The sequence below is a fragment of the Aotus nancymaae genome, unplaced genomic scaffold (genome assembly GCF_030222135.1).
Source record: "Aotus nancymaae isolate 86718 unplaced genomic scaffold, 86718_ANA_hifiasm-v0.15.2.pri h1tg000040l, whole genome shotgun sequence".
Classification (NCBI taxonomy): domain Eukaryota; kingdom Metazoa; phylum Chordata; class Mammalia; order Primates; family Aotidae; genus Aotus; species Aotus nancymaae.
The window spans coordinates 60,193,526-60,220,938 of record NW_026988454.1 but is presented as its reverse complement, the minus strand read 5'-3'; the positions used below and the strand labels follow the sequence as shown (position 1 = coordinate 60,220,938).

The window sequence follows — 27,413 nt, the reverse complement described above, 5'->3', positions numbered from 1 at the left end:
AATTTATTAGGGAAATTGGCTCATGTATAAATCGCTTTATTCTTGAAAAGGGGGTGAGCTCGGTGGCTGACACCTGTGATCCCAGCACTTTAGCAGGCTGAGGCTGGAGGATCGCTTCTCTTGAGTCTCAGCCTGGACAACATGGCAAAACCCCATCTCTACAAACAAAATAAAACAAAAATTAGCAGGGCGTGGTGGCACACACCTGTAGTCCCAGCTACCCGGGAGGCTGAGACAGGAGAATAGCTTGAGCCGGGATGGTGGAGGCTGCAGTGAGCCGAGATCACGCCATTGCACTCCGGGCAACAGAGCGAGACGCCGTCTTAAAAAAAAAAAAAAAGTTCAAAAGGGTTAGTGACCTCAGAAAAAGGATCACTTTATTACCAATTAAGATGATTAGCTGGTCTTGGTGGCTCACACCTGTAGTCCCAGCTACTCGGGAGGCTGAGGCACGAGAATAGCTTGAACCCGAGAGGTGGAAGTTGCAGTGAGCTGAGATTACGCCACGGCACTCCAGCGTGGACAACAGAGTAAGACTCCGTCTCAAAAGAAAAGAAAAGAAGAAAAGAAAAAGAAATTAAGATGAACTCCCTTCGGTCAGGTGGAATCAGGACGGGCTGGCTTTCTCGCTGGAGTCTCCTGAGGCTGTCTCTGGAGCCCACCTCCTGTGCAGTCCTCCGAGGCGCGACCTCCAGCAGGGGTCGCTGCTTCGCCGCCGCCCTGGCCTCGCGTCCCGCCCGACCCGCTCTCACCGCAGCAGCGCCGGCGGAAGGGGCGGGACGCAGGTAGGGGTGGCCTGGTGGCCTGCAGTCCGCGCGGCCGCGGGGAGGGACTGGAGGCCTTGACGTACAGGTGAGTGCGCCCCTGCTGGCGCGCGGCGCGGTGCCCACGGCCCGCGCCCCTTGTGACTTCGCCCTGCGCCCCTCTGCCCCGCCCATGTTCCCGGCAGGTCTCCCCCGTGAGTGTCCCGTGTCCTGCCAGCCTCGGGACGCCCCGCGAGCCCAGGGCTGCGTAGGGGCTGTGGCCGTTGAGTGCGGCGAAGTCTTCCGCCTTGCGCGGTTGCTCCTGCTGGCTCCGAATGCAGACTGAGAACCCGGGGACGCAGTTGTCCATTTCTTTTGACCTTGGGGACCCAGGAAGGTGCACTGCCCGGGGGGGCGGGGAGGGAGCGAGAAGAACCCGCCCCTGTCTCAGCCTGCAGCCTCTGAGGTCTCCAAGGGAAGGAAGGGATCTGTAGCTGCATTAGACTTCAAAGCGTTTAGACCAATTTCTCCATCTTACGGAGCGGTGAACGGGCTCCGTAATAGGTCAAAGTCTGCGCTGCTTTTCTTTCAATCTTCGGTTAGTTCAGATTATATACCTCTCCTGAAGATCTCACCCAAAACCTCCTATGAGCCTCTGCGGTGATCATCCCTCCACTCACCACACGCGAACGCCAAAGAGATCTTTTAAAATGAACTCTTTCAGGTGTTCTAACACCCATCATTGCTTGGTCTTTTCCCGGTTCTTCGAATGCACCCGTCCCATTGATGTATTTTTATTCCACAGGGTAGTGTTGTTTCGTTGTTTTTTAAGACTGTCTCACTCTGTCGCCAAGCCTAGAGTGCAGTGGTGTGAACTCCGCTCACTGCAGCCTCCCCCTCCCAGGTTCAAGCCATTCTCCTGCCTCAGCCTCCCGAGTAGCTGTGACTACAGGTGCATGCCATCACGCCCGACTAGTTTCTTTTCTTTTCTTTTTTTTTTTTTTTTTTTTGAGATGGAGTTTGCTCTTGTTGCCCAGGCTAGAGTGCAATGAAACTATTTCGGCTCACCGCAACCTCCGCGCCCCCAGGTTCAAGTAATTCTCCTGCCTCGGCCTCCCGAGTAGCTGAGATTAATAGGCATTCACCACCATGCCCGGCTAATTTTGTTTTAGTAGAGACGGGGTTTCTCCATGTTGGTCAGGCTGGTCTGGAACTCCCAACCTCAGGTGATCCCACCCGTCCCAAAGTGCTGGGATGATGCGTGAGCCACCGCGCCCAGTCAAGCGCTGCCTATTTTTATTTTAGATCTCACTATGTTGCCCAGGCAGATCGCAAACTCCTGGGCACAAGCAATGCAATTCTTCTGCCTTGGCCTCTCAAAGTGCTGGGATTATAGGCATCAGCCACCTGCCTGGCCTCATCCTGCCGTCTCAATCCCCCTTACCCTGCTCCACTTTCTTTCCCCAGAGCATTAACCACCAGCTATCATGTAATTTACAGGGTTTTTTGTTTGTTTGACTACCTGTACCCCCTACTAGAATATAAACTCTACCAGAATAGAATCTTCGTCTATATTTTTTTTCTCTGCTGAATTCCTAGTGCCCAGATTTGTGCTTGGCACATAAGTGCTTCATTAAAGGGAGAAGACCAGTGTTGCTGAAGCTGAATGAGCAAAGGTTAGAGTGGTAGATGAGGCTGGAGAGGAAAAGGGAGTTGAGGGAGCATCAGATCCTGTAGAGCCTTTAGACTGTGGTAGAGTCTTTGCTTTTTTCTGAGTGCTTTTGTAGCGATTTGAGGAAAGGAGTGACTTGGTATGAATGACTTTATTATGTACCCACATGGAGGTGTCAAATAGGCAATTAGATAATGTGTTGCAGGTCCCCAGGTTCATTGATTCACTAAGAGGATTCAAAAGACTCAAAGGACTCAGCACATAGTCATACTCACAGCTGTGATTTATTATCGCAAAAGGATACAAAGCAAAATAAGCAAGGGGAAAAGATGCATGGGACAAAGTCTGGAGGAAACCAGGTGCAGTCTTCTAAGAGTCTTCTCCTAGTGGAGTCACATGGGGTATGCTTAATTCTTGCAGCATCAAATTATGACAAGATGTGAGAGATGTATATCAGGAAAGCTCATACAGCTGATTTTTCCAATAAAAAGTCACAGAGGCACTGTGCTTAAAATGTGCCAAAATTTCAGCCTCCCAGAAAACGCAGGTGTTCAGAATCAAACACATTGTTTGGACAGTTTCAGCACAGTGAGTCACTTCTTATCCATCTGGGAGTTGTGGGAACCCTCATGAAGTTCAAGTTCCCAAACACTAGCCAAGGGCCAACTTTGCAAGCAGATATTTCTAGGGATAGCAATCTCAGGCCTGTTAACTCTTTTCTGCACAGATGTGTGAGTCCAGAATTTGGGAGAAAGTTCTGGAATGAGGATATAGATTAGGATGTAGTTGGCATATAGGTGGTATTTAAAGCCACAGAAATGACTGGTGTCTTGATAATGTATTTGTTAGATCTAAATAGGGTACACTTAAGAGCTGAGCTGCATAAAAATGTAGAAGAGAAGAGGACCAAAGTTAGAGCCCTGGGCCCCTCCAACTTTAAGATATCAAGGAGGGCCAGGCACAGGGGCTCATGCCTGTAACCGCAGCACTTTGGGAGGCTGAGGCACGCAGATCACTTGAGGTCAGGAGTTCTAGACCAGCTTGGCCGACATGATAAAACCCTGTTTCTACTAAAAATACAAAAATTAGCCTGGCGTGGTGGTGGGCACCTGTAATCCCAGCTACTCTGGAGACTAAGGTGGGAGAATATGGCTTGAACCTGGGAGGCACAGGTTGCAGTGAGCTGAGATCACACCACTGCACTCCAGCCTGAACAACACAGGGAGAAGAGAAGGAGGCAGCAAAGGAGTCTCTTTTTTCTCTTTTTTTTTTTTTTTAGATAGAGTTTTGCTCTTGTTGCCCAGCCTGGAGTTCAATGGCTTGATCTCGGCTCACTGCAGCCTCTGCCTCCCAGGTTCAAGTGATTCTCCTGCCTCAGCCTCCTGAGTAGCTGGGATTATAAGTGCTGCTGAGAAGTCAGTTAAGATGAGGACTAACATGACCTTTTGGATTTAGAAAATGAAAGGAGGGCCGGGCGCGGTGGCTCAAGCCTGTAATCCCAGCACTTTGGGAGGCCGAGGTGGGTGGATCACGAGGTCGAGAGATCGAGACCATCCTGGTCAACATTGTGAAACCCCGTCTCTACTAATACAAAAAAATTAGCTGGGCATGGTGGCGCGTGCCTGTAATCCCAGCTACTCAGGAGACTGAGGCAGGAGAATTGCCTGAACCCAGGAGGCAGAGGTTGCGGTGAGCCGAGATCGCGCCATTGCACTCCAGCCTGGGTAACAAGAGCAAAACTCCGTCTCAAAAAAAAAAAAAGAAAGAAAATGAAAGGAGTAGAATTGAGGAGAGTTAGACAACCATTTTGAGGAATTTTATAGTAAAGAAGAGCAAGATCAGGAGGTTGAGGCAGTAGAATCGCTTGAACCTGGGAAGCAGAGGTTGCAGTGAGCCAAGATCAAGCCACTGCACTCCACCCTGGGCAACAGAGGGAGACTTGGTCTCAAAAAAAAAAGAAAAGAAAAGAAAAGAAAAAAGGTGGTAGCTGAGCAGTGGAGGCGAGAGGTTTGTGTAATTGCCTGCTTCTGAATGAAAGAAAAGGAACAGCATCCTGCCCTTTACTATAGCCACCCCCATGTTCACTTATTTCCTCATGTATGCCAGATGCCTGGTATAAAGCACACAGTCCTTGTCATCAGGGAACTGCCATTTAAGTGGAAAGTGGGCAAGTAAACTGACTGCCAGGGCACACATGTGAAAGCAGGTCTAGGGAAGGCTGAGCATCCTTGAATGAGAGAAAAATAACTGCATGCCAATGGAATGGCCCATTAGAAAGCAAAAGAATCACTGTTGTAACTTGATGTTTCCCCATAGCTTAGTTTTAGGCCACCTTTGCTGTCAGAACTTTGTAGGCATCCTTGCTCTGAGCTCCGGCTGCTGCAGCCCTCAGCTTCCCCTGGACCTGCTTTCACATGGGTGCCATGACAGTCAGTTTACTTGCCCACATTCCACTTAAATGGCAGTTCTCTGACGACAAGGACTGTGTGTTTTATATTAAGCCTACCCAGGCACTTGTGAGCAAACGAATGAATTTTGGGGTGGTTACAGTGATGGGCAGGATACTCATTTCATTTCTAGAAATTGAATCTGCAGCCATTCACTGGTGTATGTCCTTTGCAGAGGAGTGAAGAACAGGGCACTGTGTAGGCCCTACCACTACCCTTAGAGTTTAGGAGGTAATTTGTGACCTAATTCAAAAGTAACTAAAAACGTATAGTGTTGGTGCAACCAGAGTATGGAAAAGGACATGTGGGGCATGACTTGGTAGAGGAGGATGGGGTTCATGTGGATTCTGGAGAAAGAGGAGACCATGACAAAAAGACAGGAATTTTTCAGTAGTAGATTTTGTTTTCTTTTTTCTTTCCTTTTTTTTTTTTTTTTTTTTCTTTTGAGATGGAGTTTTGTTGGCCAGGCTAGAGTGCAATGGCATGATCTCGGCTCACTGCGACCTCCACCTTTTGGGTCCAAGCAATTCTTCTGCCTCAGCCTTCTGAGTAGTTGGGATTACAGGTGTATGCCACCATACCCAGCTAATTTGTGTATTACTAGTAGAGATGGGGTCTCACTATATCAGCCAGGCTGGTCTCAAATTCCTGACCTCAGGTTATCCACCCACCTCAGCCTCCCAAAGTGCTGGAATTACAGGCATGAGCCACCACACCTGGCAGTTTTTTTTTCTTCTTTTTTTCAAATGAACTGTAAGCCCAGTATTCTCCAGTGCTGCTTCAGTTGAAGAGCTAGATGTCTGGTTAGCTTTCTTCTCTGGCACCCCACTTCCAACTCAGGGCTCCCCTGACCAGTTTCAAAGTTCTGAGGCAGAATCTGGGTCCTCAGGTTCCTCCCTTGTGACCCTGAATGTCCATTGCCAACATCTACAAATGGTTGTCATCTCCAGCAAGAATTAGGTTAATGTGTTTTCTCAATTTTATGTTTTTAATTAATTTTTTCTAAGCTTCCAACATTTGCCAACGTTTTCCTGCAACAAAGTTAAGCTGATCGCAGTGAGAGGCAGTGTGTAGCTAATAAACACAAGGGAATACTTGGCTTGACATTTTGGTATGTTTGTTGAATTTACAAGTGCATCTGATTTTAAATAGTTATTTTGTGCTAGGAAAGGTTTCCTAATGAAGGTAAATCTAACTCTGCTTGTGACATGGGCAGAGAGCCACATCCTATCTAGGCATTCTTCAAAGTAAACAGTGGTGTGGTATAAAGCTAGGACTTTTTTCCAAGGGCAGGAAAAGAGTGTAAAAAAGATATTTAAAAAAAAAAAATAAAACTAGGACTTATGGATGGGGAATGTGGACAGCCAGAGTCTGACACAGAAACAGGACTTCCCACCCCTCGCCGTGGGTACTTCCCTCCCCCAGGTGTCTTCTCTTAGGATTTCTTCTAAGTTGGGGCAACTGTTCCCCCAACTCTTCTAACCCTGAAAACTGTCTCTTCTCTCTGGTATTGCACTAGATGGTGAGTTTTTTGTTTATTCGGTTGTTTTTTTTTTTGGTAGTGAGTTTTTATTCAAGAAAATAGATGTCTGGATGTGGAAGAAAGAGCATTTAACTTGGAGTCAGAAGACTGATGGACAGTTCAGCTTGGTTGTAATGAGTCTAGGCTTTGGATGCCTGAATTTGAATTCACTTAGTATCTGTGTGACCTTGTAACTGAGATGGGCTTGTTGCAAGTAATACATGCGTTAACATGTATAGAGCAATGCCTGGCCCACAGTAAAAGCAATGAGCCTTAAGAAGACTTGATCTTGGGATCCCAGCCCTGTCATTTACTAGCTGTGCCACTTAGCTTATTCTTAAATTGCTTCAACTCTTCATTTGTACTCATCTGTAAAATGAGGGAACTGCACAAAGTCATCCCTCAGAGGCTGCTTTTTTTTTTTTTTTAACGGAGTTTTGGTCTTATTGCCCAGACCGGAGTGCAGTGGCACGATCTCAGCTCACTGCAACATCCATCTGCCTCCCGGGTTCAAGCGATTCTCCTGCCTCAGCCTCCCTAGTAGCTGGGATTACAAGTACTACCACGCCCAGCTAATTTTTTGTATTTTTAGTAGAGATGGGGTTTCACCATGTTGGCCAGGCTGGTCTCGAACTCTTGACCTCAGATGATCCACCCACCTCGTCCTCCCAAAGTGCTGGGATTACAGGTGTGAGCCACACCACACCCACAAGGCTGCCCTTTTCATCTCTGCAGATACATATGGCTCTGCAAGGGGAGTATCATCAGTTGGGGTGGAACATGCAGCCAGGACCTGAGCTCCAGTGTCTAAACACATTTTACATGACAACTCGATGTGTGTGTAATTGTAGGAAAAGATTCATGAAATAATATTTACTTTTGCTATATGTAATACACTAATATTTTCTATATTCTTCAATTCTAGTTCTTAAAAAGTAAAACTTTTTTTTTTTTAATGGAGTTTTGTTCTTTTTTTTTTTGGGTTGCTTCGAAATTTATTTGAGAAAAACAGAAGATAAACGTTATCAAAAGAACAGACAGGTTGGGAGGGGCCATGGCCAGTGGCGGCGGCACGGGTGGGCATCCGGGCTAAGGCTCTTACTTGGCGCAGACTGGTCGGATTTCGCAGCTTCTGGGCCCCCAAGCTGGGCCCGCGACTCGAAGGTGACAGGGATGGTGATGTCGTTGGACTGCGTGGCTGGCTTGGGCATGGGGGCCTCCACGGTCAGTGTGCCCTCAGGGGACAGGGAGGAGGAGACCTGGGTGGGGTCCACACCAGGGGGCAGCGTGTATTTCCGGGTGAAGCACCGAGAGATGAATCCGTGCTCATCCTGCCGCTCCTCGTTCTTGCCGGTGATCTCCACCACGCCATCCTTGGTCTTGACCGTCAGCTCCTCGGGGGCGAAGTGGTTGACGTCCAGGGACACGCGCCAGCGGTCCGCCGTGTGCCGGATCTCCGACACCCCGCTGCTGGGCTGCCGGCTGAGCGCGCGGCTGTAGGCGGGCGTGGCCACCGCGGAGCCCTCGACTGCGGCGGGGGGCAGGGGGCGCACGTAGCCCGGCCAGCTGCTGGTGCCGAAACACTGCGACCACTCCTCCGGCAGCCGGGGCATCCCGAAGGCTTGGTCGAAGAGACGGCTGTTTGGGTACCAGTCGCGGAAGGGGTCCCAGCTGGGGCTCCGCAGGAGCGAGAAGGGGACGCGGCGCTCGGTCATGCTGGCTGGCTCTGCTCGGCACGTCTGCTCGGAGAAGTCGGAGTTTTATTCTTTATGTCCAGGCTGGAGTGCAATGGCGTAATCTCAGCTCACTGCAAACTCCGCCTCCCAGGTTCAAGCGATCTCATGCCTTAGCTTTGCGAGTAGCTAGGATTACAGGTGCCCACCACCATACCCAGCTAATTTTTGTATTTTTAGCTGAGATGGGGTTTCACCACTTTGGCCAGGCTGGTCTTGGAACTCCTGACCTTAAGTAATCCGCCTGTCTCAGCCTCCCAAAGTGTTGGGATTACAGGCGTGAGCCACCACACCCAACAAAAAAAAGTAAAACTTTTAATAATGACTCTGGAACTTAGGAACAACACAGACTTCTTGAGGGTGATGTTAGAGAGCTCTGGCCACCTATGGCTAACCTTTCTGTGTGTTTTGGGTGGTTGGGAAAATATGAGAGGCTGTGCTCATGAGTTAATTATTTTTCTTCAAATTTTACATTGTGAAAGATCTATGCCAAAATCTTACAGTGGTTAACATAGAGTAGACTATGGCTGATTTTAATTTTTCTTTTTTTTTTTTTTTTTTTGAGATGGAGTTTCGCCAATAGCCAGGCTTGGTGGAGTGCATATGTAATCCCAGCTACTCAGGAGGCTGAGGCAGGAGAATTGCTTGAACCTGGGAGATGGAGGTTGCAGTGAGCTGAGATTGCACCATTGCACTCCAGCCTGGGTGACAGAGTGAGATTCTGTCTCAAAAAAAGAAGGCTGGGTGCAGTGGCTCACACCTGTAATCCCAGCACTTTGGGAGGGTGAGGCAGGCGGATCACGAGGTCAGGAGTTTGAGACCAGCCTGGCCAACATGGTGAAACCCTGTTTCTACTAAAAATAGAAAAAAAATTAGTCGGGCATGGTGGCACATGTCTGTAATCCCAGCTACTCGGGGCTGAGGCAAGAGAATCCCTTGAACCAGGGAGGTGGAGGTTACAGTGAGCTGAGATCGTGCCATTGTACTCCAGCCTGGGCAACAGGAGTGAAACTCTGTCTCAAAAACAAGCAACACCCCCCTACATACACACAAAGCCAGGAAACCTTTCAGTGCCACAGAAAATAGACTACGGAATTCAATAAGAATATCTCTGCCTCAGCCAGGCATGGTGGCTCACACCTGTAATCCCAGCACTTTGGGAGGCCAAGGCGGATGGATCACCTGAGGTTGGGAGTTTGAGACCAACCTGACCAACATGAAAAAACCCCATCTCTACTAAAAATACAAAATTAGCTAGGCATGGTGGTGCATGCCTGTAGTCCCAGCTACTCAGGAGTCTGAGGCAGGGGAATTGCTTGAATCGGGGAGGCAGAGGTTGTGGTGAGCTGAGATCACGCCATTGCACTCTAGCCTGGGCAACAAGAACAAAACTCCATCTCAAAACAAAAAGAAATCATTGAGAACTACTGTTATTTTTTTTTTTTTTTTTTTTGGAGCAGTCAGTACCCAGAGCTAATTTGGGGGAGGGGGAAGAGTAGAATCAGTGCTTTCACACCTACTAGTATCACATTAGACCTTCCTGACAATCCTATGCGCTAAGCACATTACTTGCAGCTCGAAGAGTCACTATGCTGTGGTATATGGCCCTCGGCACATGCAGGTTGATATGACTTTTTGTAGGGGTGCATAAGTATAGGACTAGACATAAAGTGTTCGTAGTACATATGGTTTATGTTGTAAGAATGTCATGACACTGCACTTGTGAGATAAAACTGAGTTATTATTTGTTTCAGATTATAAGCACCATGGCTATGACTAGTGTCAAATTGCTTGCTGGTGTTTTAAGAAAGCCAGATGCCTGGATTGGACTCTGGAGTGTTCTCCGAGGGACACCTTCGTCACACAAACTCTGCACTTCCTGGAATCGATACTTGTATTTTTCTAGTACCAAGTTATGTGCACCAAATTATAAAACACTTTTCCGTAATCTTTTCTCACAGAGACTCCCAGGGCTTTTAATATCTCCAGAATATATTTTTCCATTTTCCATAAGACTCAAAAGTAATATAAGCTCTAAAAAATCTAAAAAGTCTCTGCAAAAAGTAGATGATGAAGAAGACTCTGATGCACAAAGTGATCATGATGAGACAAGTGAGCAGGAAGAGGAATTTGAGGATGACCCTACTGTAGTCAAAGACTATAAAGACTTGGAAAAAACAGTGCAGTCTTTCCGGTATGATGTTGTCCTGAAGACAGGCCTAGATATTGGGAGAAAGTGAGTATGATAGACATTTTATTATAAACTCACTCGTCTTGTTATTTTAATGCAGCATTACAAATCACTTGGCCCATATCATGGTGAAGAATAACCACAACAAAAGGACCTTTATAGGTAACCTGTTTCAATTATTTCATTTTATAGATGAGAAAACTGATTTCCAAAGAAGTCACAAGTGACTGCCTGCAAATCCCATGTGCCATATTTCCTTGAATGTAAGACACAGTTGACTGTAAGATGAACCACTGATTTAATAACAGCTTCTTGAGGAGAAAATGAATCACCATATTAGATGTATGTAGCAAGCATAAAATGCATGTGGATATTTCACAAATGCTATAATGTGAGAAGGTACCTCTTAGAATTAACAGGATGATGTGTAATAAGATGATGGTTAAGAATGCAGGCTTTGGAGCCAGATTATTGGAGTTTTAGTCCTGATTCTGTGTGACCTCGGGCAAGTTACTTAAAGTTCCTGTGACTCAGTTTCCTCATCTGTAAAATGAGGATAGAACCTACTTTAGAGAGTGGTTGCTAGGACTGAGTGAGTACATATCTATCTCAAGCACTTATAATAGTATCTGGCACATAGTAGGTACTCAATATGTGTTGGCTGTTTTGAAGAAAATGCTATATATATTCACATATAATAGAGGTGTTGAGTATAACTTTTTTAAGATTTCTTTAATATTCTGATTCCCTCTCTGCTTGGTTAATTATATAAGAATAGTGGAAGAATAGTGGCCTTCATTATTCATTTTTTTTTTTTTTTTTTTTGGAGACAGAGTCTTACTCTGTAGCCCAGGCTGGAGTGCAGTGGTGCAATCTCGGCTCACTGCAACCTCCGCTTCCTGGGTCCTGGTTCAAGCAGTTCTGCCTCAGCCTCCCGAGTAGCTGGGATTACAGGCACGTGCCACCATGCCCAGCTAATTTTTGTTTTTTGTTTTTTGTTTTTTTTTTTAAGTAGCAATGGGCTTTCACCACGTTGGCCAGGCTGGTCTTGAACTCCTGACCTCGTGATCCACCCACCTCGGCCTCACAAAGTGCTGGGATTACAAGTGTGAGCCACTGCACCCGGCCTGTTCATTTATGCTTTTAGGAATGATTGCAGGCATATTGTATACAAGGCAAGAGTTGTGATATTAATAAACTCAAAAAAACTTATTATTTGTATCTTTATGACCTAATTTAATGGCGTAGTTTAATTTTTTAATCCTTGAAGCTTAAGAGATTCATAAAAATCAGTCAATCCACAGACCCTGCTCTTGGCATTCTGATCAGGGTGCCATTAGAGAATGTCCTCTAAATGCTGGCAGACTCATAAGGGTGCCTCTTCTCTCCCAGATGTAGTAGCTGCTGCTGTTATTATTAAGCTGAGCTCCACATATCAGTCACCTGGAATCAGATCAACAAAAAAAGGGTAGTGATTTTAGCTGCTCCCTCCCTGGTCTGGTTTCCCCAGTGACTTAAGTCCAGAGAGATCAGCAGCTGTCAGATTGGAATTTCCCCAGATAGTACAGACTGGCAGAGGGTTTCTTAATGGCCTTGCTATACACGTGGTGCCTGGTTTTTCTCTTAGTGTGCAAAGCAGGTACCTGAGGGGAGGGAAGTGCCCACTCACTTTAGCTGTCATGAATCATCAGAGCTATAGCCTGGCCATGTGGTCTCTGCACTGGGAGTCAGGTGGAGTACCCCAGGCCCCTGTCCAGAATGGAGCTTGACATGTATGCTAAAACCTCTCTTAAGGCTCCATCCAGTTAACTTCCCAAGAGCATTAGCAAATCTTTGCAGCAGTTCAACATCTGTTTAGAAATGACCTTTCATCTCCCTGTATTAGATACACACCAGAACAGGTGACTTTCACTTTCCCAGTACTCAAAATGGAGACTATGGGGAGTCACTGTCCGAATAAACATTAATGGCAAGTGTTTCTCTTAAACTTGTATACAGTTGATGCTTGAATAATGTGGGGGTTAGGGGTGTCAACCTCCGTATAACTTTTGACACTCTGAAAACTTAACTACTACTAGTTTGACATTCGGAAAACTTGACTACATAATATAGTCTACTGTTATATAGACTACATAATATAGTCTACTGTTGACTGAAGGCCTTACTGATACACAGTTACAATAAAGTAAGCTAGAGAAATAAAATATTAAGAAAATCATAAGGAGGTGAAAATACATTTATTTAGAGACAGAGTCCCTGTCACCAGGCTGGAGTACAGTGGCCCAATCTTGGCTCGCTGCAGCCTCCACCTCCTGGATTCAAGTGATTCTGCCTCAGCTTCCCAAGTAGCTGGGACTACAGGCACACGCCACCATGCCCAGCTAGTTTTTGTATTTTTAGTAGAGACAGGGTTTCACCATGTTGGCCAGGATGGTCTCAATCTCTTGACCTCGTGATTCGCCCACCTTGGCCTCCCAAAATGCTGGGATTACAGGTGTGAGCTGCTTTGCCTGGCCTATTTACTATTTTTTTTTTTTAAGCTGGAGTGTAGCAGCGTGATCTCAGCTCACTGCAACCACCACCTCCCAGTTCAAGCGATTCTCCTGCCTTAGCCTCCTGAGTAGCTGGGACTACATGCATGCACCACCATGCCCAGCTAGTTTTGTTTTGTTTTGTTTTGTTGTATTTTTTAGTAGAGAAAGGGTTTCATTATGTAGGCCAGGCTGGTCTTGAACTCCTGACCTCATGATCCACCTGTCTCGGCCTCTGAAAGTGCTGGGATTGCAGCTGTGAGCCACCCACACCTGGCCCTATTTACTATTTATTAAGTGAAAGTGGATCATCATGAAGGTCTTCATCCTGATCATCTTCACCTTGAGTAGGCTGAAGAGAAGGAGGAGGAAGAGGAATTGGACTTGCTGTCTCAGGGGTAGCAGAGGCTGAAGGAAATCTGCATGTAAGTGGATCTGCACAGTTTGGACCCGTGTTGGCCAAGGGTCAACTGCAATTGTTTTGAGTATATGTCTATATTTTAAAGCACTTTACCTTTAAAAAGAAAGATTTGAGGATACAAGTGCAGTTTTGTTACATGGATATATTGTGTAGTGATGAAGTCTTTAGTGTACCCATCACCCAAAATGTGTACATTGTTGCTTTTTTTTGTAGCAAAGTGGAAGATGCATTCTACAAAGGTGAACTCAGGCTGAATGAGGAAAAATTATGGAAGAAAAGCAGAACGGTGAGATACTAACCTAAAATAGCCAGATGTTTTTGTCTCTTGCTCTGTTAGTACCAATTAATGCTGCCCCAAAATTTCCCTCTGGCTCGTCTTCTTTCTCTGAGGTCCTCTGTGGTCCTCCAGTTCAAGCTGGTGAGAATCGCATACAGCCTTCAATCACACAGGCACTTCCACTTTTGCAGCCTTAATGACCCTCTGATAAAGCTTCTCCCTTTTTAAATTTTAGAATAAGCCACTGTTAGAAATGGCAGAAATCCATTAATTAAACTTCCAGGTCATTAATGTTAGCCCTCATGGAATCCTCATAATCAGATTTCAAAGAAACATTTGATTCATGTAGAGGTGTTCTTTGGCTGATGATGTCTGAGCAGATGTGTAATTCTGTACAGCTCAGCAGTACCTACCAAGTGCTTGCTGGATGCATGGCTTTGTGTGCAGAGCAGCTATAAAAAAGGATGTGTTCTGTATTTTCTGACAAATCCATATCAATACTGTTGTTAAGTGAAAGTTACAAGAAAATGTGTTTCCACGCTCCCCCCCAACCCTTTTTTTTTTTGAGACAGAGTTTCGCTCTTGTTACCCAGGCTAGAGTGCAATGGCGTGATCTCGGCTCACCACAACCTCCACCTCCTGGGTTCAAGCAATTCTTCTGCCTCAGCCTCCCGAGTAGCTGGGACTACAGGCACGTGCCACCATGCCCAGCTAATTTTTTTGTATTTTTAGTAGAGACGAGGTTTTACCATGTTGACCAGGATGGTCTTGATCTCTTGACCTCGTGATCCACCCGCTTCGGCCTCCCAAAGTGCTGGGATTATAGGCGTGAGCCACCGTACCCGGCCCCCTTTTTTTTTTTTTTATTTGAGACAGAGTCTCACTCTATCGCCCAAGTTGGAGTGCAGTGGCATGATCTTGACTCACTGCAGCCTCTGCCTCCAGGTTCCAGTGATTCTCCTGCTTCAGCCTCCTGGGTAGCTGGGAGTACAGGCATGTACCACCATGCCCGGCTAATTTTTATATTTTCAGTAGAGAAAGGGTTTCTCCATGTTGGCCAGGTTGGGCTCGAACTCCTGACCTCAGCTGATCCGCCCACCTCGGCCTCCCAAAGTGCTGGGACTGCAAACGTGAGCCACCACCCCAGCCCAGTCTCCACTTTTCTAACAATAAATCATACATAAAAATTGTGGGGCACAGTGGCTCACACTTGTAATCCCAGCACTTTGGGAACTGAGGCCAGCAGATCGCTTGGGCGCAGGAGTTCAAGACCAGCCTGGGCAACATGACAAAACTCTGTCTCTATAAAAAATACAAAAAATTAGCCAGGCATGGTGGCAGGTGTTTATCTCAGCTTCTCGGGAGGCTGAGATGGGAGGATTACCTGAGCCTGGGAGGTCAAGGCTGCAGTGAGCCATAATTGTGCCACTGCACTCCAGCTTGGGTGACAGAGACCTGTCAAAAAAAAAAAAAAAATCCTGTTAGAAAATATATTTTTGTAAAAGTAAATTACATATATATAAACATCTGGAATTAAAATACTGCTATTACTAGTATTTAAGTGAAACATGGGTTATATTGATTTTCTTCATGCTTTTTATTTTCTGAATTTTTTACCATAAGTATAAAAATTGGAAAAATACTGATTAAAATTAACAAAACACAATAAAAAGATATGACAGAGACCCTTAAAAACTGAAAGACAAAAGACATGTGAGGTATTGGAAGGTATAATCTAACTCAGTGTTCTGGGAACAAAGGTTCCAGAGAAGTTAGACATACTTTGGAGATTGTTTTTATTTCATCTTCTTTCATATTTCAAAACACCCCTGGGGTTGGAAGATCTGAGCTATATCCGGTTGCCCTAGGACTTGGGACATTGAGGCTGTCAGCCGTGCATTTGGGTGAGCACTGAGGCTTCCTGCAGTCCTTGCTAACTGGGATCATACAGGTTCTTGCAGCAATGTGGGCAAAAGGAGGGAAAACTCCCCCACGCTGTCTGAGCCCCCAAGTCACAGGCCCTGGTGATCCCCCTGACTTGAACCGGCATGCTTGCACTATGGCTGTCTGCTATTACTCAATGAGCTGCACGCAGTCATAAGCACTTCTCATCTCTGAATTGCTTTTTCCTGACTGTAGCCTGCCCTCCTTCTAAGCTGCAGTATTCCAAAAACAAGATGTGTTCTTGGAGTAAGGAATGATTACTCCCTGAACACCCTGTCTCTGTGCTGGGGCCTCATTTACAAACCCCACTAGACTATTTTTCTCCCCATTTTGTGATATTGTTAACTACAGCCTAATTGCTGCTGCTTCATTCTGCCTTGGGTGTTCCGTTGTCTCAGCTGCCTTCCAGGTTTCTTGTGAGGGTCAGCAGAGGAAGGGGGCATTATTAACACTAAGCTGTCTTGTTACTAGGAGGCCTGGTAGCCATAGAAACTGCAGCTGACTGGAGATTTGAAATGTAGATATTTGGAACAGCCCCTAATCTCCGCCAGTTTTGCTTTGTGTCTGGTGAGGGACAAGGCCTTGGAGGGGAATAAAAAATGTCTTGCCTTCCTTGGTCTGCTCTGTGGAGCCAGTGCCTAGCTGCTGGCCCCAAAGGGTCAGGTGCTTGTCTGATGCTGCAGCTCTAACCCTGGCTGCCTGCAGTTCAACAAAGCTTTTCTTTGAGCTGAAAACCAGGTGGAGCCCAGAGCTGAGCAACTGTTGATTAAGCAGTGTGGTGCCCAAGTATGGGGACTAAATCCTTCCTAAGCTCATCTCTTCTTGGGATCAGTTGGGTAAGGAGAAAGATGCCTTCTCTGTGCTACAAGGAAGCCCCAAAGGGATTCATTCTTTAGCCACACACTGGCCTCTCTTTTGAGAGGCTGACATCATGCACAATATCTCTATGGAAAGATATACATAGAGTATCCTTTTCTTTGTATATCTTTTTTTCTTTTCTTTGGAGACAGGGTCTTGCTTGGTTGCCCAGGCTGGAGTGCAGTGTATAACCACAGCTCATTGCAGCCTTGACCTTCCGGGCTCAAGTGATCTTTCCACCTCAGCCTCCCAAGTAGCTAGTACTACAGGCACACCACCACATCTAGCTCATTTTTTATTTTTGGTAGAGACAGGGTCTCACTGTGTGATCTAGGCTGGTCTTGAACTCCTGACCACAAATGATTTGCCCACCTAGACCTCCCAAAGTGCTGAGATTACAGGCATGAGACACCACACCTGGCCTGTATACCTTTTCTTTGTATACCCTTTTGTATCTTCTAAATTTTATATCACATGCATATATTACTTATTAAAAGAATTTTAGGCCCAGCACAATGGCTCATCCCTGTAATCCCAGCACTTTGGGAGGACAAAACCCCATCTCTACTAAAAATACAGAAAATTACCTAGGCATGGTGGCAGGCACTTGCAATTCCAGCTATTCAGGAGGCTGAGGCAGGAGAATTGCTTAAACCCGGAAGGTGGAGGTTGCAGTGAGCTGAGATCATAACACTGCACTCCAGCCTGGGTGACAGAGTGAAACTCCTTTTTTTTTTTTAAATTTTAGCTGGGCAAGGTGGTGCATGCCTGTACTCCCAGCCACTTGGAAGCTGAGGCAACAGTGTCATTGAGCCCAGGAGCTTAGACTGCAGTGCACTGTGATTGTGCCTATGAATAGCTACTGCGTTCCACCCTGCACAACATGTGAGACCCGTCTCTAAACATTTTAAAAATAATTTTAATGAAATAAGGTTATGCCAAAAAAGGTAAAGCAGAGTTCCTAAGCCTTGTTTTTCTAGACAGATAAAAATCTAGACAGATTTTTTTTTTAAATGTCCACACAGGCTGAAGTAGTCTTGTTAAACATTGAACCCATTGTTACTGATTCATATTCCTAAAAAAATAAAAATTGAATCCAGGGTCAGGTGTAGCGGCTCATACCTGTAATCCCAGCACTTTGGGAGGTCGAGGCTGGCAGATCATGAGGTCAAGAGTTCGAGACCATCCTGGCCATCATGGTGAAACCTCATCTCTACCAAAAACAAAAATTAGCCGAGCGTGGTGGCGTGCGCCTATAGTCCCAGCTACTTGGAAGGCGGAGGCAGGACAATCGCTTGAACCCGGGAGGCAGAGGTTGCAATGAGCTGAGATTGTGCTACTGCACTCCAGCCTGGTGACAGCGAGACTCCATCTCAAAAAAAAAAAAAAAAAAAAAAAATTGAACCCAGTGGAACTACAGAAAGGTGGAACGCCCCCTACCCGTGCCCAGATAATACCTATGTTGTTCTATTCCTCAAACCCAAGGAGAGAAACAGTCTTGACCATAGCTGTGGTATGAGCCTTTCTGTTTCTCAGCCCACAGGAGAGGAAGTTAGTGGTTTAAAATCTGCCCCTGCATGAGTTTTATATCCAGTTCCTGTGGGCTTCCTGGATTGGTCAGTATAGGGTTGTGGCAAGCAGGTGTGCATGCCATGTTGTGGACTGACTACTGGGCCTACAGAGGTCTTGAGTGGGTGGGAGAATAGGCATGGGCTTGTTCTGGTGAGGTTCAAAGGTTTCACAGTCTGAAGTTGTATCTGCCTTAGAGAACATTAATTGGAAAATAAAGGTCAGCATTTTGACACCATACTTCTTAAACAGAAGCCCTCCAGTAGCCTTATAAATGGCCATGTGTGCCCACTTACTGTCAGTGGTCCACACATGGGCTTGCTCACCCCATACTGGAAGCAGTGGTGAGGGTTATGAGATGGCCCCCAATCATCCCTGGCTTGTGTTTTAGTAGAAGTGAGAGCATGTGGCACCTGGGTCTGTTTGGCCCTTCTTGAGTGTCTGGAAAGATCCCTTGAGATCATGAGCTGCCTGGACCAGGTATCTGTCTTGGGCTGTCCATATCTCCAGCACAGACCAGTGTCCTAGGTCTCGGAGCTGACATAACTGCCCCAGGGTGTGCATTGCACTGCCTCAACTGAAGCTGCTTTCTGTGCAAGAATGGGTTTGACCTCAGCCTTTTAACCCATTGAATCAGATCCAACTCTACTTCCTGTGGCATTCCACCTTTGTGAGTTGAGGCAAGCATTGCCTGGAAATTGTCTTTCCAATGCATGTAGTAATTACTGTGCACACAGTCTCTAAGACTCCCCCTGCTTTGTCTTATTTGCCAGCATTACCAAGATAAATGTGTCCATTCAAATATTTCCTTAAGTTACCCAATAGATGTATTTGAACTACTCTGTACTATTAGTAACATAAAGGAAAAAGAAATGAAGAGTGGAGGACAGTGGAATATTAGGAAGGCTGGCACAGAGGGGTGATAGGGCAATGTTTCTCAGGGTTTCTTCAAGCGGGATTGGGGGTGACGTGGAAACCTAAAAATGGGAAAGAATGTAGACTGCTGGGAGATCTTGGGGCAAGGAGTGATATTGTGGAGTTGTTAGAAGGAGCATTTGTCATATTGACTGATTGGTTATTGCTTGTGTACGATTCTGTAGGAATTGAGAGATTAATCAGAAAACACAGGATCCAAATAAGAGAAGGACAAAGATAGGTATCAGAGGACAAAGAATTGGAAGAAGCCATGACACAGAGTGTCCAGCCAGCCCAGCCAGGTCCAGTATAACCATTTGCCTGATTATCGAGCTTTTGGGCTCTGTCCTTTAAATCTATTGATGGCATCATATACGAGGCTGGACTGGTTTACATAAAAACAACATTCTTCATTTAGGAATAGGCAAAGACCTCCTTTTTCAGCAGTCAGTAAATCAAGACCTCTGCAGTTTTGGAGGACAGTTGGCAGTTAGGGAATTTACTTGAGCTTGAAGAAGGGGTAGTAGTTGAGTTAATTCTGCAGTGCTAGCAGATAAATTGATAGAGAGACTACAGAAGGTGACAATTGAAGTAGTAAGGCCTACTATGCCTGTGCTGTAGTAATTCCTAACCCTGCAAGTAAGGGGATCAGTGGAATGACCCGCTTGTGTCGTGTCAGGAGCTCAAGGGGAACAGGGAGGCTTTCGTCTCTGTTGGCAAACTAAATTTTCAGAGTAAGGAAAACTAGGGTACAAGTGCCTGTCCAGTTGGTAGGAAGGCAGATGTAAGAAGAAACACAGAGGAAAAAAAGTCCTTGGCTTAGACAGAACTAGAAGTGTAAACTGAAAAGATGAGAAAGTGTTCTGGAGGGGCTGGGATCGTGTACCCAAATGCCAGGGGAACCAGCAAGGACTGCGGTTGTTAAAGGTGGTAGTGGGGTTTGGTAGGGTAACTGTGTGGAGGGAGAGATATGTTTTCACAGTGTATGAGGAAGCGTGTGGTATCTGTGAGTAACCACTCACTTTTATTAACAAGGCTAGGTATAAGCAGGCAGGAAGAAGGCTCTGAAGGAGAGTCTGATGACGGGGAGGGCAGCCAAGGATGGAGTGAGACAGGGTAAATGCCTACCTAGGCAAAACTTGAAGTTTATTTGCCAATCTTGTGTAGGGGAAAATTCGCGGGCCTGGTGTCTTGTGTAGGGGAAAACTCATGGGCCTGATGTGTAGGGAAAAGAGGGGTGGGTCTGAGAAAGCCCTGAGGAGTCATAGAGTGACAGAACATTGAGAAATGATTGTTTTGAGGATGGACTTCCATGATGGAAAAGAAATAAGGGGTTTTAAAAGATGAGCCATGGGCTTATATTCTACGAGGAAATGGTTATGAAGGGATGAGAAGACAGAGTGAACTTGTGAGGCAGGGAGGAGGAACTTCCTGTGGTTTAAGAACCATTTGCCGGCCGGGCGCAGTGGCTCAAGCCTGTAATCCCAGCACTTTAGGAGGCCGAGGCGGGTGGATCACAAGGTCAAGAGATCGAGACCATCCTGGTCAACATGGTGAAACCCCATCTCTACTAATACAAAAAAAAAAACTAGCTGGGCATGGTGGCGCGTGCCTGTAATCCCAGCTACTCAGGAGGCTGAGGCAGGAGAATTGCCTGAACCCAGGAGGCGGAGGTTGCGATGAGCCGAGTTCGCGCCATTGCACTCCAGCCTGGGTAACGAGCGAAACTCCGTCTCAAAAAAAAAAAAAAAAAAAAAAAGAACCATTTGCCTTGTGTAGGAAGTGACTGGTAAAGCGAGTTTTCGGAGGAGGAACAGGTAGGGGAGATAGGTGAGAAGGAATACTAGTCTTGTGGGGGAGATATTGGGGTGTCTGTTCTTTGCTGTTTTGTCACCTAAGGCATTTCCTTGGGCAATAGAATCTGAAGGTTTTTGGTGTTCTCTGCAGTGGATATGGCAGCATGGTGGTGTAGGATGTGGAAGCGTATTTAGAGTCAGTGTAGATATTAGTGGTCCTTTGGCAAGGGTAAGAGCATGCGTTAAGGCAGTCAGTTCAGCTTGCTGAGAAGTGGTGGAAGAGGGGAGTGTGGCAGCCTCGATAATAGATGGGTGGGATACAGCAGCATAACCAGCTTTGGCCAGTGCCAACCAACTGGGCTTGGAGGAATTGCCATCGATAAATCATGTGGGATCTGGAATAGGAAAAAGAGAAATATGGAGAAATGGGGAGGATGCTTTATGGATTAGGGAGATACAGTCATGGGGTTCAGGGTTTGTGTTAGGTATTAAGTGAGAGCCTGGGTTAAAGTCAGGACCGAGAGCAAGGGTTACGGTGGGGGTTTCAATAAAGAGTGCATAAAGCTGGAGACGGCGAGGGGCTGAAAGTAAGTGGGTTAAGTGTGAAGAAGAAACTAAACTTTGGAGGTTGTGTGAGCAATAGAGTAAGTGGAGCGTAGCCAGTAATTTTAAGGGATTCTAGGAGTATTACAGCCGCAGCTGCTGTGGTGCATAAACATGCCAGCCAGCCTAGGACTGTGAGGTCAAGTTGTTTAGACAAGGTGACTGGTCATGGCCCTGGCTCTCGTATAAGAACCCCGACTGCGCAGCCTTTTACTTCTGCTGTGTGAAGGGAGAAGGGTTGGGAGAGTTGGGGAGTGCTAGTGTAGGGGCTGTTTCTAAGGCCACCTTGAATGGGGGAAGAATTGTTGGTCTATGGGGTCAGCTAAGTTTCCTTTTGTAAGTTTATAAAGTGGTTTGGTTAGTAGGGCAGAACCTGGTATTCCAGCCTACAACACCTAGGAGGAAGAGAAGCTGTTGTTTAGTGGTTGGGGTTGGGGTTTGGGAAATTAACTGGATACGGTTGGCAGGGAGATCTCGTGTGTGTGTGCTGGCGAAGGATTATACTGAGATAGGTAACGGATGGGGAAGAAATTTGAGCTTTCAAAAAAAGTGTTTTTGAGGTCAAGAACAGTTTTTGAGGTCAAGAACAGAGTAGTGAGTTATGGACGAGGGTATGGAAGATAGGATGGTATAGGGGTTTGGTACAACCAGGTGGATGGGAAGTACAATCTGATTGATGAGGCAGAGGTCTTGGACTAGTCTGTAGAATTTGTCTGGTTTTTTGGACAGGTAGGATAGGAGAATTGTAAGGAGAGTTAGTGGTAACTAAAAGGCCATGTTGTAGTGAGTAATAACAGGCTTTAGGCCTTTTAAGGTTTGTGCTGGGATGGGGTACTGGCGCTGGACAGGATAAGGGTGGTTAGGTTTTAAGGGGATGATGAAGGGTGAGTGAATTCTGGCAAGGGATGGGGAGGTGGTTTCCCACACCCTAGGGTTAAGGTAGGGGGGCATACAGGGAGCTATTGAGGGAGGTATGAGGTGTGAGTAGGGCAGCAGTGAGGTGTGGCTGTAGCCCAAGAATAGTTAAGGCAGACAATTTTGCTAGGATATCTTGGCTTATCAGGGGAACTGAACAAGTGGGGATGATTAGGAAGGAATGTGGAAAGGAGTGCTGGCCTAATTGACACCAGACTTGGGGAGTTTTGAGAGGCCTGGAGGCCTTACCGTCAATTTCCACAACAGTTATGGAGGCCAAGGAGACAGGTCCTTGTAAAGAAGGTAGCATGGAGTGGGTGGCCCCCGTGTTGATTAAGAAAGAGATGGACTTACCCTCCGCGGTAAAAGTTAACCCAAAGCTCGGCGTCCATGACGGTCCAAGGGGCCTCCGAGATGTTCAGGCAGCATTAGTCTTCAGCCGCTAAGCTGAGGAGAGCAGGGAAAGAGCCTGAGGACTATGGGGTCGGGCTCCTGGAGCTTTAGAGACAGTGGTTTGAGTCAGGCAGTCTGACTTCCAGTGTGGTCCCGCACAGATGGGACATGGTCTAGGAGGAATCCCTGGCTGTGGACATTCCTTGGCCCGGTGGCCAGGTTTTCGGCATTTGAAGCAAGGCTTTCGGGGAGGAGGTCCTGAAGAGAAGCCTGGATGCTATGGGTCTGGTGATCTGAAACTTCTGTGAACTGAAGGAGAAGCTGGGATCTGTCTTACAGCTGAGGGGCAAGCATTTGTAATTCTGAAATACGCTGCTGCTCGGTAGCTTCTTCTCGATTATTAAACACCTTAAAGGTGAGGTCGATTAGTTCTTGTTGTGGGGTTTGAGGGCCAGATTCTAATTTCTGTAGCTTTTTAAATGTCAGGGGCTGATTGGGTGATAAAATGCATATTAAGCATTCCTCAGGGGTGAGAGTAGAAGGGTGATGTTTAAGTCACTCCAGGTGAGATAATAGGACTGGGTTAAGTATTGGAACTCTAGTATATATTTAGTAGAATCTGATGAAAAGGAACCTAACTGTTGGCCAATTTGGGAAAGGTCAGATAAAGGAATGTGCACCCTAACTATGCCTTTGGCTCCAGCCACCTCTCGAAGGGGGAATTGTTGGGCAGGGGTAGAGGAGGTAGCCGCAGAACTAAAGTATAAGCTGGACCAGGTATGAGGTGGGGAGGTGACCGGAGGGGCATAAGGAAGTGGGTTGTGGGCAGAGGAAGAGGAGGGAGCCTGCGGTGGGGGGGAGGGTGCAGTTAGGGCCTGGTTTGGGCAGGCAGGGAGGAGAATGGTCAGAAGAGTTGATGGACCAGGGGGATTCTGGGTCACCGGCAGAGGCAAGAGGGGCGGATGGAAGGTAGAGAAGGAAAATTTGGGGCGAGTTGCATTGACAGCAGAGATTAGGGAGGGAATGGAGTGTAAAAAAAATGCCTGGACATCAGGCACCTTAGGCCATTTGCCCGTTCATTGAGAAAAATTGTCTAGATCTCACAGAATAGAAAAATCGAAAGAGCTGTTTTCTGGCCATTTGGAACCATTGTCTAATTTGTATTGAGGCCAGGCTGTGTTACAGAAAAAATTAAACGTTTAGGTTTCAGATCGGGCGACAGTCAAAGAGGTTTTAGGACGCAGGCTAGAGGCGAAGACAGAGGAAAAGAGGACAGAATATTGCCTATAGCAAAGGAGATAAAGTTTGTTTTTTTTGTTGTTTTTTTTGAGATGGAATTTTGCTCGTTACCCAGGCTGGAGTGCAATGGCGCGATCTCGGCTCACCACAACCTCCACGGGAGATAAGTTTTAAGGAAAGAAGTAGAGACGATGAGAAGGAGCAAGCAGCTACCAGAGTCTTTAGTAGGCATCCCTGACTAAATCCTGGGCTGTAATATGGTTGAGTGGTCAAGGCAGGCATCCCCGCGATTGACCAGACACCAAAGGAAGACTGTCTTCCTGAGTCCATGACCAACATTCGAGTTTTTGAGCCCACGGATAAAGTGTGTGTCGTTTGCTTCTACTTAGAGAGGGAGACTTGTCTCCTGTTCTCTAAAGGAAAAGAGAGAAAGAGGGAAAGAGTTGTCTCCTTTTCTCTACCTAGAAGGAGAAAGATTGAAAGGAAAAGAGAGGGCTGGGTGGGGTGGATCACTTGAGGTCAGGAGTTCGAGATCTGCCTGGCCAATATGGTGAAACCCCGTCTCTTTAAAAAAAAAAAAGGAAAAGAGACAAAGAGGGAGAGACTGCTTACTCAATCTGAAGATGGCAAGAGGGTTGTTGGGCTGCTCTGATGTACTGAGGTCGCAGATGGGTCTCTTCACAGAGGGAGAGGGGAGACAGGGGGCTGGTCCTGGGTTTCAGCACCAAATGTTAAGCACACTCTGAATGAAGAAACCCCCTAAACAGACTTCATGTAAGCAACATGGCTGTTTATTCACCCAGGGGTGGGCTGAGTCCAAAAAGAGAGTCAGCAGAGGGCAGTGGATACGACTTGGTTTTATAGGTTTGGGGTAGGCAGTGGAAAGTTACAGAAGTTACAGTTCAGGGCAGTTTTTGCAAGCTGGGATGGGGTCATTGAGTCTGGAGTCACAAGGTTGACCTATCAGTTGAGCAAGGTCGGTTACAAAGTCCAGTTGCCTTATCAGTTGAGGCAGAAATAAGGAATAGAAGAATGTTTCAAAGTTAATTAGGCACTGCAGTGTTGGTCATTCTTCTCTTTTTGTGTTTTTCCAGTTACTTCAGGCTTTCTAGTTCCAGGAACTCCTCTGGAAGTGTATGTGCAGGTCACAGGGTACCATGCCATCCATGGCACAGTTGGCCTAAAAGACCTTCCATGTGGGCCAGGCACAGTGGCTCACGACTGTAATCCCAGCACTTTGGGAGGCCAAGGCGAGAAGATCACCAGGTCAAGAGATCGAGACCATCCCGGCCAACATGGTGAAACCCCATCTTTTCTAAAAATCCAAAAATTAGCTGGGCATGATGATACACACCTGTAGTCCCAGCCACTTCAGAGGCTGAGGCAGAAGAATTGGTTGAACCCAGAAGGCAGAGGTTGCAGTGAGCCGAGATTGCTCCACCGCACTTCAGCCTGGTGACAGAGTGAGACTCCATCTCAAAGAAAAGAAGACCTTACATGCACAGGGACGAACCAGCCAGCCGGTTGTTCTGAAGGAAGGACACTGGTTGATACTGAGCCCCATGTGTTTGAGGCACCCTCCCTTTTATTTTTTATTTTTTTATTTTTTTTGAGACGGAGTTTCACTCTTGTTACCCAGACTGGAGTGCAATGGCGCGATCTCGGCTCACTGCAACCTCTGCCTCCTGGGTTCAAGCAATTCTCCTGCCTCAGCCTCCCAAGTAGCTGGGATTACAGGCGCACACCACCATGCCCAGCTAATTTTTGTATTTTTAGTAGAGACGGGGTTTCACCTTGTTGACCAGGATGGTCTCGATCTCTTGACCTCATGATCCACCCACCTTGGCCTCCCAAAGTGCTGGGATTATAGGCATGAGCCACCGCACCCGGCCTCTTTTTTTTTTTTTTTTAAGATGAAGTCTTCCTCTGTCACCCAGGCTAGAGTACAGTGGGGTGATCTCTGCTCACTGCAATCTCCGCCTCCCAGGTTCAAGCAATTCTCCTGCCTCAGCCTCCCGAGTAGCTGGGATTAGAGGTGCCTGCCACCACGCCCAGCTAATAATTTTTTATTTTTAGTAGAGATGAGGTTTCACCATGTTCGCCAGGCTGGTCTTAAAACTCCTGACCTCAAGTGATCTGTCCACCTCAGCCTCCCAAAGTACTGGGATTACAGGCATGATGGGATTACAGCCATGAGCCACTGCGCCTCCCTCTCCCTTTCATGCTGAGGCACTGGGGATAGATGACAGTGACCGAGGTCAGAGCCTTTTCTCACCTGCCCCTCCTCTGCATCATGATCAGGTGGTGAAAACTCAAAGCAGTAATGTTTGTTTGCATTGGCCTGCATTTCCCAAAGTGTAACCAAGCCTCCATTTTCTTTTAATTTTCAGGTCAAAGTGGGAGATACATTGGATCTTCTCATTGGAGAGGATAAAGAAGCAGGAACAGAGACAGTTATGCGGATTCTCCTGAAAAAAGTGTTTGAAGAGAAGACTGAAAGTGACAAATTCAGAGTGTTGTTACGGCGGTGGAAAAACTTAAAGTTGCCTAAGAAGAGAATGTCTAAATAAATGGATTGCTTTTTAGCAATAAAGCTGCTTTCTAGTGGTAGAGGAAAGGGTCAACTGAAAAAGAGGACGTTTTTATTAAAATAAAGTTCTCTTAGCGTTTGTGGAATCTGCTGAGCCATTTTGTGGAAATTGGGATTCATATCTGGAGACACTGCCCAAGGCCTGCCCCTCCCCACCGCTGCCCACCTTGATTCATGCTCCTTTGACCTCCTCTTGTGAGAACCCTTTTGCCCAGAGTGAGACATGTGCAGAATGAACTAAGCCCCAGAGGGTTCTAATGGCTTGACTGCTGTTTCCCACATAAACTACCTCAGGAGTCACTGTAAAATAAACTGGTCTTGTTGTCTCTTAGTGTTTTTATTTAAAATGTTCCCTGGCCAGCTGGGCCAGATTCCCAGGTTCAGGCTTCTTTAGGCAAAACCAAGCAAAGTCAGAGTACCTTCAGATGGTTAGGGGAGACCCTCTGGAAGAGCCCTTTCTCCCCTGTCCTTCTGAATTACCACCAGGGGCACTTAGTTCCCTTCAGTGTGTCTTCACAAGTCTGGATAAATAAAATTGTTGTTACAACTAATTTCAAACTAGTTAGAGCCCATTTGAAGTTGTTTGGGCCAGGGATCCATACATCACACACACCCAGAGACCTGTGGCCTACAAAACCTAAAATATTTACTTTAAAAAAACGTTTTGGCCGGGCGCAGTGGCTCACACCTCTAATCCCAGCATTTTGGGAGGCCAAGGCGGATGGATCACCTGAGGTCAGGAGTTCGAGACCAGCCTGGCCAACATGGAGAAACCCCATCTCTACTAAAAATACAAAATTAGCCAGGTGTGGTGGCACATGCCTATAATCCCAGCTGCTGGAGAGGCTGAGGCAGGAGAATCACTTGAACCCAGGAGGTGGAGGCAGAGGTGTGGTGAGCCGAGATCACACCATTGCACTCCAGACTGGGCAACAAGAGTGAAACTCCGTCTCAAAAAAAAACTTTTTGGTCGGGTGCAGTGGCTCATGCCGGTAATCCCAGCACTTCGGGAGGCCGAGGCAGGCAGATCACCTGAGGTCAGGAGTTCGAGACC

At 46.6% G+C, this 27,413-nt stretch overlaps 2 protein-coding genes across 2 annotated transcripts; one reads left to right on the top strand and one right to left on the bottom strand.

The window, feature by feature from the left end:
- Positions 1-597: 597 nt before the first annotated feature.
- Positions 598-8,099, bottom strand: LOC105707461 (heat shock protein beta-1-like). The gene is made up of 2 exons (XM_064360370.1): positions 7,487-8,099; positions 598-1,145 (listed from the first exon to the last, which is right to left on the bottom strand). Exons 1-2 carry the CDS (start codon positions 8,097-8,099, stop codon positions 598-600), a joined length of 1,161 nt encoding a protein of 386 aa, XP_064216440.1.
- MTRES1 (mitochondrial transcription rescue factor 1) lies at positions 781-26,685 on the top strand. The gene is made up of 4 exons (XM_064360806.1): positions 781-852; positions 9,872-10,353; positions 13,474-13,546; positions 26,160-26,685. The coding sequence occupies exons 2-4, from the start codon at positions 9,884-9,886 to the stop codon at positions 26,337-26,339; spliced, it is 723 nt and encodes a 240-aa protein (XP_064216876.1). The 5' UTR covers positions 781-852; positions 9,872-9,883; the 3' UTR covers positions 26,340-26,685.
- The last annotated feature ends 728 nt before the right edge of the window (positions 26,686-27,413 follow it).

Bases quoted from the DNA above. Each gene is read 5' to 3' on its own strand.
- MTRES1 (XM_064360806.1), top strand. From the start codon at position 9,884: ATGGCTATGACTAGTGTCAAATTGCTTGCTGGTGTTTTAAGAAAGCCA. The intron at 10,354-13,473 runs GTGAGTATGATA...TTTTTTTTGTAG, and splicing joins GGCCTAGATATTGGGAGAAA to CAAAGTGGAAGATGCATTCT. The intron at 13,547-26,159 runs GTGAGATACTAA...TTTAATTTTCAG, and splicing joins TATGGAAGAAAAGCAGAACG to GTCAAAGTGGGAGATACATT.
- LOC105707461 (XM_064360370.1), bottom strand. From the start codon at position 8,099: ATGACCGAGCGCCGCGTCCCCTTCTCGCTCCTGCGGAGCCCCAGCTGG. The intron at 1,146-7,486 runs GTAAGAGCCTTA...CCCCCCGGGCAG, and splicing joins ATCCGACCAGTCTGCGCCAA to TGCACCTTCCTGGGTCCCCA.